The 12,755-nt window shown below is 38.2% G+C and overlaps 1 protein-coding gene across 6 annotated transcripts in view; it reads right to left on the reverse strand.

Moving 5' to 3' along the window:
• Positions 1 to 12,755, reverse strand: part of LRP2 (LDL receptor related protein 2) — a 116,182-nt gene that overhangs the window by 24,669 nt on the left and 78,758 nt on the right. For all 6 annotated transcript variants that reach the window (XM_068195792.1, XM_068195791.1, XM_068195790.1 and 3 more), the window contains 13 exons: positions 12,605 to 12,724; positions 11,657 to 11,788; positions 10,579 to 10,780; positions 9,836 to 10,131; positions 8,822 to 9,338; positions 6,890 to 7,042; positions 6,279 to 6,449; positions 4,764 to 4,987; positions 4,178 to 4,355; positions 3,032 to 3,228; positions 1,234 to 1,479; positions 436 to 564; positions 160 to 279 (listed from right to left, as the gene is read on the reverse strand). In XM_068195792.1, coding sequence (XP_068051893.1) covers positions 160 to 279; positions 436 to 564; positions 1,234 to 1,479; positions 3,032 to 3,228; positions 4,178 to 4,355; positions 4,764 to 4,987; positions 6,279 to 6,449; positions 6,890 to 7,042; positions 8,822 to 9,338; positions 9,836 to 10,131; positions 10,579 to 10,780; positions 11,657 to 11,788; positions 12,605 to 12,724 — 2,685 coding nt within the window. The remainder of the gene's footprint in view (positions 1 to 159; positions 280 to 435; positions 565 to 1,233; positions 1,480 to 3,031; positions 3,229 to 4,177; positions 4,356 to 4,763; positions 4,988 to 6,278; positions 6,450 to 6,889; positions 7,043 to 8,821; positions 9,339 to 9,835; positions 10,132 to 10,578; positions 10,781 to 11,656; positions 11,789 to 12,604; positions 12,725 to 12,755) is intronic.

Here is a 12,755-nt window from a genome sequence, read left to right on the forward strand (position 1 = left end):
TCCTTGTGATATCAGTGTGGTATTACAGCAAATAAAAGAGAGACTACCATATAAAACAAAGAAGGGTTGCATTTGAGAACTGCCTTGTTCTCATAAAAAACAGAAGGATATTTGAGTCAAAAGTGAGACTATATAATTATGAACAAAACAAGAACTCACTGCAGTTACGCTCATCTGAGTTATCTCCACAGTCATTATCTCCATCACACTTCCACCGCAGCGGGATACACCGATGATTGTCACAGCGGAAATCTCCAGAAGGACTGCAAGTCATCTCCTCTGAAGTGTAGATAGTTCACCAACAAAACAGCACACATTAGCATAGTCTTTGCCAGGTACAGTATTAATGAGGGCTTTCAGAAAATCTGGGTGTTTGCAAACTGGAGAAATATTCTAGGCACAAAGTTACGTTGAAATGACCTTCTCCAAACTTACCACAGCCTTGTTCATCACTGTTGTCTCTACAGTCATCATTGCCATTGCACACTGCCCACAATGGTACACAACGGTAGTTGGTTCTACAGCTGAACTGTGTGTGATTGTCACATCGATAAGCAGGTCCCACTGAAAGAGGCAGTTGTCAAAATTAATTGTGTTACTTAGCCATTAACTGTCCTCCTTGCTTTTCTTCCTCTCCTAACCTTTTATGACTTACAGTCAATTATTTTGACTAAAAAGAGCTATCTGATAATTTTAGTGTTGTAAAAGAGAAAGCATCAAATGTATCTGATTTTACTATCTTTTCCAATCTATGCTGCTTGTATTCTGCATATGCTACAAATCCATCACAATATCAAATAACACCCACTGTGTTTTTCCCTAAACTATTCAGAGCTGGTGACACAGGCAATAGCCCCAAATGTGGAAGCCAGAGGGGGCAACTTGTCCTTAGATGGCAAAAACTTGGTCAAAAGTTTTTGAAGATGCCCATTCGTTCAGAGAGACATGCTACACCAGATAGGAAAATCCTAGCATCAAGAAAGTCAGGTGAGATGCTGCCAGTTTCTGATAATCTGCCAGCATAAATAGGCTTTCACTTCTTCAAGAATACGTAAATAGTAAATTATCACATAGTCTCTATGTTTTCTAACACTCTTTACTACATGAATGCAATTAGCTTGCAGAAAATACTCCTTTCCAACAAACTTTCAATCTCAGGAAAATTAAATTATGTGGTTCAACCTGCTTTTAGTGCACTTTAATGTAGGCATTTTACTACAGCTGTATGCTTACTGCATTCGTGGAATGGCTCATCAGAGTTATCACCACAATCATCGTCCACATCACACTTCCAGGACTGTGGGATACAGCGGCCATTGTCACATTTAAATTGGCCTGGGGGACAGGTTCTACTGGCACAGTGAGCACTGTCTTCATCCGAGTTGTCACCACAGTCATCCTCTCTATCGCACTGCCAGGCTTCTGGAATACACCGTTTGTTGGCACACTGCCACTGATGAGTTTCACACTGGTGATTAGCTGAAAGAATACAGATCAGCTGTTAGGATACTGAAACTTACAAAAATTATTTGCTGCTGTTATATCAATTGAGCCCTTATGCTTACATCAACAGTTAAAAACAAAGCCAGAAAGAAATTTAAAATATCACATATACTTGCCCAGTTAAAGCAGTTAAGGTACACATTTCTAACATCACATGTCACATTTTCCCCAGGTATTTTCAGCCAAGCTCACTAAGGCTCTACAGTTTTCTAGGAGCAAGACATATACTTCTCCTAAAGCAGAGGGAAGTAAACCCAGCATTCAACATGGTTTGAGGCAGGGTCTCCTACTCCACAGAGGAGCTAAGTGGCATTTTGCCTCTGGCCATGCTATCAGCTTAGGTGTGTAATTGCCTGATGAGCCTGTTTCTCTACAAATGAACATGACTGAAAACGTAGGAGAAGACCATGCTAATATCAGCTGCACAACTTACAAAAATATAGCCTCTATTCCCAAAGGGCAAACCACTGAAAGGTGGTATCAGCAGTGCTGGCAAACTGGGGTTGCTCTGAAAACAGAAGTCAAAACTTATCTCTACTTCCCGAATTTCTTGCCATACTCCAGTCTACCACTTTCTTTTACATACACTGCCAAACTGTTCAAGAGAAAACAGTATATTACAATTTCCATTGACATTCTAGACCAAAGGATTCTGTTACCATGCACGAGATAACAAGTAAAAGGAATTACATGGACCTAAACCAAATTTTATTGTAGCCAGTATGTTATGCTGTACCCAGCATTACACAGCTGCCATACTTCTACTTTTAAATTCCCTTAAGGTACACTTAAAATCTTAGCTATTTGAAACTCAGTTAAAATTGACATTTCATTTAATTCTGTCATTCTTAGAACCACACTGGAATGGAAGGCAATTACACTATCAGTTATATAACCAAACTGCTTTCCCCTTGCTTTATATTACTTACTTACAACTGCCATTATTTACAAAAAGAGAAGGAAGGATATGCTTTTTAAATTAGACATAAGTATGTGGAATAGCATAGATTTTTGAGGAGCTAACATTATTCCACAAGCATAATTATGCTATATTTCTATAAGACTGCTATCACAAATCGCTCTCCAAAACAAATCTTCCCACATGAACTGGATTTTGTGCAATGCAGAGGGATGTAATAATTTTGTCCCATCAAAGTAGAAAAGAGGGAAAATTAGACTGACCTGGGCATTAGGAAGCCCTAGATTCTTTATAATCACCATGCCTTTACTCAGAGCAAAACAAAGTGAGCCTTTTTTCTAATATTTTATACCTCAGATGGTAGTTTACCTCAGTGCAAATCTGTCTTGGAGGTATAGAAACTGTTTATGTTTTGATATAGTATATTTTTGCTCTCCTTTACCCTGCTTGCACGGAGGTGAATTGCTCCAGCAGGTGCAATATTATAGAACACTGCATCTGTCTATCTCACCTTTTTATCTTTGAAAAAGGGATAGTGATTATGAAATTTATATGCTGATTACATGTTTTATACTGGCAAAACAGCTTAATTTATTTGTTGGAACATACCACAAAGTACAGGATCTTCGTCAGATCTGTCATGGCAATCCGGCTGGGTATTGCATAAGAAATGTGAACTTGTGCAGTTCCCATCGTTACACTGGAACTGCCCCACAGGACAGTACCGGTGCGGACAGGTTGGGGGCTCATCAGAGCCATCTCGACAGTCCCTCTGTCCATCACATTTCCACCAGATGGGAATACACCTACAAAGAGAAAACAGTATGTTCTTTGTTGAGGATATGGCTTCACAGATGTACAACCATCCTTTTACAGCACAAAAGACAGCCTTGCCTCAGTGATATTTCTTGAAACATCCAAAACATCTTGAATTTTATGTCTTCTGTTTCATATGTCAAATGCTAATAAAATATACCTGAATACTGTCACCAGAAACAGATGATATTGGTGGACCTCTAGAAGGAAGTTGACAGAAAATAATAAAGATTTAATTTTTATGTTTATTTGTGGTAATCCTCTCTGATATTTTTAGATTGATCATTTAATGAGGTAATATTTCAGTTATTCACCCAAACTTTAGCACAAAAAAATTCACTAGGGACTATCATTATAACAATTTCACTAGGGACTATCATTATAACACTGCTTCAAAAGGCAACCCAATAAGCACACCTGCCTCATAGGCTCCAGGGTGATATATCAGTAGAAGAGCTCTTATATCACCATTCCTCTCCCTCCACTGCTGTCTCAGTAAAAGGGGTTAGAAATGTGCCCTCACATCAGCTAAGTGGCTTTCTTGGGCTATTGCCAGACAGTGCATATTTGGTAGAAACAGATACATTTTAAAAGATGTTAAATAAAATAAAATAAAATTCCAGGTTTGAGAATTCAACAAGGAATGGTTTCTGGAGCTACATGCTTCCAACAACCCAAACTTTGCTACATCAGCAATGCCTATAACAGAAAGAAAACTTAAAAAGTACTACTTAAGGGACCAGCCTAGAAGTACTAAAGGAACCAGCCAAAATGAAAGCCTGTCTTCCTGTATTTTCCTGTTTTTCTCTCTGCAAGCGTGTCCCAAATTCATAATGAGAACAGAAGGAAGCCCTAATTTCCTGCCCTTTTGAACAGACTAAACTGTAAAATCTATCCTTAAAAACACATGGAAAAAGCGATGGTGAGCAGTGGACTTACCTCTCAGTGTCTGCACAGAGAAACTGGGTGCTAGAGCACATTGGAAGGCAGTGGGCTGTATTGCCGAAATGTATGACCATGAAGTTATCAGGACATTCACAGGAAAACCCCTGACCACCAGCTTTTATTAGGCAAAGATGGGAACAACCACCATTATTTGTGCCACAAGGATTATTAACTGGTAAAAGAGAAGAATAAATATTACCATACTTCATAAATTCCAGAACACAAAGGTTTCAATCTATGGTAGATTCCTCTAATGCTGTTTTGAAACCTTAAACGTAAGAGGTTGAGAACCAAACCTAGATAAGTAGGCATTTCATGAGAGAAATATATGTTGTTTCATGTACACAAAATCTATGCTATCAAGCCATGATGTTTTAGAAACTAATTTAAAATTATGCATTACCAATCATGGCTTTTCAAAGAAAGGGCAATTTATAAATGTAAACTACATGCCTACACTTACTCTGTGCATTTTATTCCAGTCAGCAAAGGCAAAAGTTGAGTGCACTCTGAGTCCTTTACAACTAGTCCCCAAATAACACCTGAACCTCTAAATGCAAATCTAATTCTGTTTTCTCACCAAATGGTTGTCTGTATGGATGGTAAACATGGATGTCAAATGGTCTGTGCGTGGTATTCACAAGAACAGTCCTTTCTGATCCATCATATTTATTTCCTTTTTCAACTGTCCTTGTGTTCCAGTCAGTCCAGTATATTGTGTCTTCAAAAATTGTTATTGCAAATGGATGAGGTAGAGTCCCATCGTATACTGTGTGACGATGATGTCCATCCAGGTCAGAGTACCTCCACAAAGAAAAATTTGTGTAAAACATTCAGATAAATGCTAAAACTTCTTTCCATCTTTTCTCTTCACATATTATGTATGCTTATGGCCCTTCATTATTGGTGACCAGAAACATGCAATGCAGAATTGCAGCTTCTTTATGCCCTGAAGACAGATCACCATCCTTAGCAAATTCATTTTAGTATATGGAGGAAAGTAAAGCAGGCTATTTCAGGGAAATAAATGGAATAGAGTAACATCCACTGAAATGTATAGTCCTTCAGAAGCACATTAGCTAGAACAATGAAATTCTGCACATTTATTGCCTTAATAGTGAGTTATTTTTGTCACAAAAGAGACTAGCTTGCCTAGATGATTCAGACTGCTAATAATGAAACACTGAAGACAATAATAGGCTTCCCATATTCTTAATTTTATGTCTTTCTGATTTAGTCTCCTTTGCTGAATTATCTTTGACAAAATTTTACATTTTTCTATCACCTTTCCCATATATGGGGAAATTATGAAACACAAGAGAGGAGAGAGAGAGGAACATACATATAATTAAATTACATTTTTGAAAAGACATCTCTAATACTTTATCATAGAAAAGGCTGCCAGAAGAATTAATGTAGAGAAGAATAGAAGTAAATACAAATATAAATCTAAATGTGCAAGTAAATATGAATACAAATATGAACACTAACATAAATATAAGTTATTAGTTTCAAAATATTTCAGTATTATGAGTTTGAAAATAATTTAAATAATCAGATAACTATTACTCATTTTTACTGCTATTTAGATGGGAATTTTCTAGTACTAGAAGCAATGTATAGATTTTTCTTGATTGACAAAAGAAACCCATTTGCCAACAGGAAATTCCATATCATACTTATGGACATTCAGACACTTTCTAAGGGTTTGTATGCAACTTATTAGCATTTAACTAGTTTAGTTACAGCTCAATTCTCATCTATAAGCAAAAACAAGAGAATCAAAAAATAGGGAATTTATAGTCAATTCTGCTTTTCTTCAGGTTGTATAACTAGACACAGAGAAGTTGCATATTTTAGTACAGTGTGTGAACCTTTTCACTGTAATTTTTGGACAATTTTCTCTGAATGTAGCAACTCGGTTACTGTGTCATCTAATGATCCGTATCATCTACTACTCCAGACATTTTGACTCCAGTTTTCTATAGAGTCAGTGGGCAGAAGTATGTATTCTTTTTACAGCACCTATAAATTCTCCCACCTCAATGTGACATGAGTGATCATTCAGTTGTTTTAATATTTTCTGTGAACATACTCAATATAGTTTAGATGGGCATCTGTCCAGTAGAGCTTGTCGTTGGTGTAATCTATGGTAAGTCCATTGGGCCACTCTAACTTTGTAGAGATGATTACAGTCTTTTCTTTGCCATCCATGCCAGCTCGTCCAATATAGGCTCGATCTGCCCAGTCTGTCCAGTAAATCTGTCTGTTCAAACGAATACTCAGAGTTAGGATTGTTGAAGTCAGTACAAGAAGCTGTGCCTCAAATATATTATTTCCAGTCACAGAAGTAAAACAGATATTGAAGAAGAAGAAAGCTAATATATTTTTTAGTTTAATTGCTACAGCAGACAATTGTGCAATTACAATTGAATTCAGAAGCATACCAAACCATACACATTTCTATCAACCTTTAGCCTTGCAATCAAAACTTCCTAGTTCATATGGAACCAAATTCCACTTTCAATGGTAGCTGACAGCTATGCATATACACCCACAACAGGCAAGCTACTATTTCTCCTAAGCTGCAAATAAGTACTGAAACCACAGAAATCTAAATGCAAGCAGCCCAAATTCACTTCAGATTTTCAGAATAGTGCAAGATTATTCGCAAAATAAAGGAAAGGGACTCTTGGAAGGTCATACCCATATTTTGGATGAATAACAATTGCTCTGGGATACTGAAAGCAGAAAGTGTTGTTGGCATCCACACACCGATCCACCAGTTTTTTCCGGAATCTTCCATCAAGTTCAGAGACATAGAGACAATCTCGGTAGGCATCCACCCAATACAATTTTCTGAAACATTTTAGAGTTAATTTATTAAATATTATTTTTCCCCCTTATTTTGCTTCACAGCATCTTTAATTTTTTTTGCTCCTAGAAGCAATGTATCCACTGCAAAGGAACACATACTTCATTGACATCTCTTCTACGCTATGCTCCAGGCTGCTCTTTTCACTTCTGTTTTCCTTGTAACCACAATCAGTGGAGCCAAATTTAAACTTGCAGGTGCCCAGCTGAGTAATAATATGCCATTTGCCTACAAATTCCTAAACCTCTCTTCCCTTTCTGTCCTACCAACAATGGCCAGGAGCAGGAAAACAGACATGCAGTGCAATGGACTGTGACCAGGGCTTTAATGCCTTGTAGAGAATCCTCAACTGTTCCATGCTGCCATCTCTGCTCTCATCAAACAGGTAGAAAAGCCCTAAGGAGCTTGACACCCTAATTTAAAAATCACCTCAAATTTTCAAACACTTCTATTACTTTGCCTGGGAATTACACACAGGTGTAAGCCAAGAAATCATACAAGCAGAAGTGATGATTTTTTTTAAAGCCTGCATCAAAGCAAAGAATTAAATTCAATTAGAACTACAGCAGGATACTTTGAAATTCTCTGCAGAGCTGGTCAGCTCCAGCACCCACAGTGTCATTCCAGAAATAGCCTGACAGATATAATTCTGTCTACATCACCCTAAGTAGCACCATTCCCACCAGGGAGGAGGAGAAAACAGTCTTCTCCAACCTGCATCTCATGGCATCCTTTAATCCTCTCTCTGCACAGAAAACAAGCAGGAAAATTCAACCACTGTACTGTTCTTCAGCCTGCCTGGAACACCTAAACAAGAACTGACTGGAGACATAACTAATGGTAGCTGAAATAATTCAAAAGCTGTATTAGAAATAAAGCTGTAGGACCAGTTCAGCTAAAACTTTCCTTTTGCTTTATCACCTCTACATGATTCATGAAGCATTTGGGTCTGCTGGCAACATTAATTATTATTAGGTTTAGAGACAAAGTGGCTTAAAAATAAAAACTATTAGATGGACATATTCATATAAACACTCTCATATACGTTCCAAAAGTGACTTTTTGAAGAATTCTTGTTGGTTTACAGTCTGATCCATGTTATTTAAACTATTCATACTTATACCACTGCACTTGGAAAGCAAGATGAAACACCAGCAAGACCACTGTCAGAGAGGCCACCACATAATGACAGAGGTTCTGTGGCAGTAAATCAGACTACTTTTTGAAACACAAAATTTTTAGGCAACTAAAAATTTACCATAATGAAATGTAACTGGAAAACACATCATGCATATGCTGGCCTCCTGACAAAAAAATTATTTGGATCATGTTGTTTGAGTGTGTCAGTTAAAGGTGCATTTTTCAAGAGCCAAAGACATATGCTCTTCACATTGGTACAGCAGCTAAATTTCATTAGGGCTTACTATTACTTATTTCACTAGTTAACCTTCTAGTTACCTGTTACAATATTTTATTTATGCAGAGCGAAACCTGCATGCCAATCCCAACAACTCCTAGCGAACAATTGATGGGAGTACAAGTCTGACAGAACCTCAGTATACTACATATCAGAGTAATTTAAGTGTTATGTATTAGATGCTGATAAACAATTTCAGAGCAGTTGGGTAACACTGCATCCACAATCCAAACTATTTCACTACTCATCAGGAATTTCATACGGAGTTGGGAAAAACCCCTAAGATAAACTCCTCCACACATCATTTCTTCAGTAGCTCAGAAAGACAAAAAATGTATTTTCTTACCTGCCAACCCAGTCAACAGCGATACCTTCCCCGTTGGGCACATCATCACTTATCACTGTCTCCTTATTTGTCCCATTTAGGAACATTCGTTCAATGACATTCCTCCCCACATCAATCCAGTATAACCTCTTTTCCACCCTGTCAAAGTCCAGTGCCACCACATTTCTCAGTCCTTGCAAAATGAGAGAGTAAGACTGGCCATCTGCTGTGAGATTTCTCAGATAGTAACGGTTGCTAAAAATAAGGTATGGGGAGATATTACTATTTTGCCGGCAACTTTTTCCATCAGGCTCCCGGATATAGCCTGGGGCACACTTACAGATGTAGGAGCCAGCTGTGTTCTCACAAATCTGGCTACATACTGATGGAGTTTCATTGCACTCATCAATATCATCACAAGTCCGTTTATCAGACATAAGTTTGTATCCGGGATGACAAGTACAGTAGAAACTTGTCTGTGTGTCTGTACAGTCATGATCACATCCACTGATTGAAGGGTCACTGCATTCATTTACACCTGGGGAAGGAAACGAGTTCTATTCAAGGAGCCAGCTAGCAGAGTAATAGTGCAGTCACTTTCCAATGCACTCTGTCTCTCTCTCCTTGCTACCCCCTGAAAATGCTGAATGCGGATGTGGGCTGCTGTAATAAAGGAAAAAAGTAAACAACATCATCTAATATAAAATTATTCTACCACCTCTGAAGTCTGTCACAAAACACCGAGTGCAAACTATGGACTAGGGCGTATTTTTGAAATGCAAGGCCAATGCATAACAATATATGAAATACATTTTGTTTATATCATTAGCTCATCGACACAGTCAGTTAAAGCAGCACATGGTAAGTATGACTTAATTAAAGCAAAAAAATTTAAAAGTTACATTTGTTATTTTAATTTCTGAGGAACAGCTATGGAATAGATATGACTGGAATTAAGGAATTGTCTTAGGAGTGTATTTTTTCAAAGGTGCCTATGATTTTTAAATTAGACAGTACAAATAAATCTATACATACCACATCCTTTTTCATCACTGTTATCTAAGCAATCGTCCAACCGATTACAGACTTTAACCAGCTCAATGCAGTTTCCATTGTCACATTTAAAATGATGGGGAGAGCAGGTCGCTTCTGGTGTACTGCAGAGATGTTCCAGCTCATCAGATTCATCACCACAGTCATTATCCCCATCACAGATGTAGGCTTTGGAAATGCAGCGCCCATTCTGACAAGTAAACTGGTGCTGTTGACATGGTTCATAGATGCATCCTCTTTCATCACTGCTGTCACCACAGTCATTCCGCCTATCACATCTGAAGAAAAATTAACACTCTCTTCAAATACAAGAAGACAATCACTGTCTTCAGGGCAGATGGATTTCTCCCAATTTCCAAAGAAGGTTGATATTTTTGGCTCCAATAGAAGAGACTTTCAGAAACTGGGGTCATATTGTATAATCTGATCTTGTGAGTCCTGCTAATATTCCCTGTGTGCATTACAGGCTAGACAGAATCACCCCAGGAGAGGTTACCAGTGACAATAAGAAGGATTAAGTGCTAATGGTGAGCAATGGAAATATTAACAGAAAATTCTAGAGCATTTTCAAGTCAAAGCTAATGCACAAATACAGAGCAGGTAAACAGTTTCATTAAAATCTGTAGATCTATTTACAACTAAGTGTTGTGAGAAAAAAGGTTGAATTAGCTCCTTCACAATAAGCAATTTTGGGAATTTCTACAGCTGCTTGGGTAGTTACAAACCTGTATGTGTTACGGATGCACAAGCCATTACTACAGGTAAACTCATTTTCTGTGCAAGATCTTCGTGTGCAGTTCTGGTGTTCATCAAGAGCATCACTGCAGTCAGCATCACCATCACAGACCCATGCCCGAGGAATGCACCTCCGGAACGGGGGTCGATTGTTGGCACAAGTGAACTCTGCTGCTGTGCAGTTGCGGTTTGCTGAAGGAAAAGCACATTCACTAACCAAGTTATACTCTGGGTATGTGACACCCTCCTCCACCACCCACACAAACAGCCTGGATATCCACCCGTAATCCACAATGGACCGTGTCCTCCTGCACATGCAGAGATAGATACCACTGAACGTTCTCATTTACAAAACAGCATGTTGTTCTTCATGGAGGCTGACTGGGAGCCAAAGCATTCCTTAGGCAATGCTGACATGCCCAGAAATCTGCATCCTAATCCTACTGGATTCTCAAGCTTTTTCAGCCAGATTTTCTGGGAGCTGAATAGCCTCTATTCCCTATTTTTTCAAGGTATTCTGTGCTCCAGGGAGCAAGCAGAGGTAGAAATATTACAGTTAATAAGGGTAAGGACTACAAGTATAAACAGCTGTTCTCAAAAGAATCAAGAAGCAGGACCAGTCTTGGTGAACCTCCTTCCCTTTGTTCACCCTCTGAACAGATATGCTTATTTTGTTTACTAGTTTTTTAATATATTAAGCCACAAACATGTGGTAATTAATATGCACAAGATGCAGTCCATGATCACTAGGGAGCATCTCCATTGAAGCTGCTCTAGCTGCCCAGATCATACACACAACCCAGGTTAATTATATCTCCATTTCAACTCAAGAATTCAAAGAAGAATAATTGCAAAATTAGAACAATGTTTTGTTGGGGTTTTTTACCAGTAAAATAGTCAATTTTCATTCAATATCATGAAAATGAAGGCATAGGAAGACTGTACCTCATGCTTGATGTGCACCTTTATGGGGTAGAAAAATTGGCAGAGTGAGAGTTTGGGGGTTGGTTGTTTTCTAAAAAATACTTGCAGGACAAAGTGGAGTATCTACTTGCATTAACCACCTACCACAATTATGTCTTTGATCCTCATCGCTCATATCCCCACAGTCATTATCACCATCACAGATCCACGTTGCTGGGATACATCTGCCATCATCACATCTGAACTGGTCACTCGAACAAGTCCGCATTTGGGGCACTTTAAAAGGAACACAATCACTGTGCTTGTTAAACTAACCTGCACTGCCATGAAATCTACTGGCAACTATTTCAGGGAGAAGCTTAGGACAGGAAATGTAAAATCAAAGCTTAATTGTAAAATAGATAATGTATAAGATGCAAAACATTTTCTTAAGCTAAAGGTGCAACTCCAATAATGTGCAAAGTGAACTACCAGCCCTGCTGAAACCACAGAAGAATCTTGCCTTGTGTTATTCTTAGTTTTACAGTGAGAATAATAACTATGTTATAATACCAATTGTGACTAGCTTCAGTTAGCTCCTTCTCTTTTTCCCTGGAGATCGCTGTCCTTTTTTTCACCTCCTAACCTACTCCTCTGCTCATTCCCATCTATTTCTATTGCACATACAGGATTTGTTTACTGTAATAGTATGATACCCATATACTGTGTCCCTCTCTGCATCCCACATTCCCTTTTTCCCCAAATGTAATACTGCATGCACACTTTCTGTACAGCATGACATCTGCTTTTACATGCAAAACAATACCAAAATACTTGCTATTTTTTGCCATTTGATTCATTACCATCATAGTCTTATAGGGATAGGAGATTATATATTAAGAGTAATCATATTACAAGCACTAAAACCTTCATATTCCATACACAGCTTTAAGTATTTAAAACTCAAATTACTCAGTGACTCAGATTAGAGAGAGTGAATAAAACCCAGAAGATACTTATTATTCACCTAGTCTGGATTAAAGCTTTTGCCTACAAGACAAATTACTGATTTGCCATAACACATCATGTTGTATCTTCTGAGTGCAGACTTACCACAAGAGGCAGGTTCATCAGAGCCATCAGCACAGTCTATTCCTTGATCACAGTACCAATGAGAAGGAATACAACGTCCCGATGTACAACGAAACTCACTATTTGTGCAAGTCAGAGAGACTGGAAGAAAAAACCTATGCATGACTTCTTT

The sequence above is a fragment of the Anomalospiza imberbis genome, chromosome 7, assembly GCF_031753505.1.
Source record: "Anomalospiza imberbis isolate Cuckoo-Finch-1a 21T00152 chromosome 7, ASM3175350v1, whole genome shotgun sequence".
NCBI lineage: Eukaryota > Metazoa > Chordata > Aves > Passeriformes > Viduidae > Anomalospiza > Anomalospiza imberbis.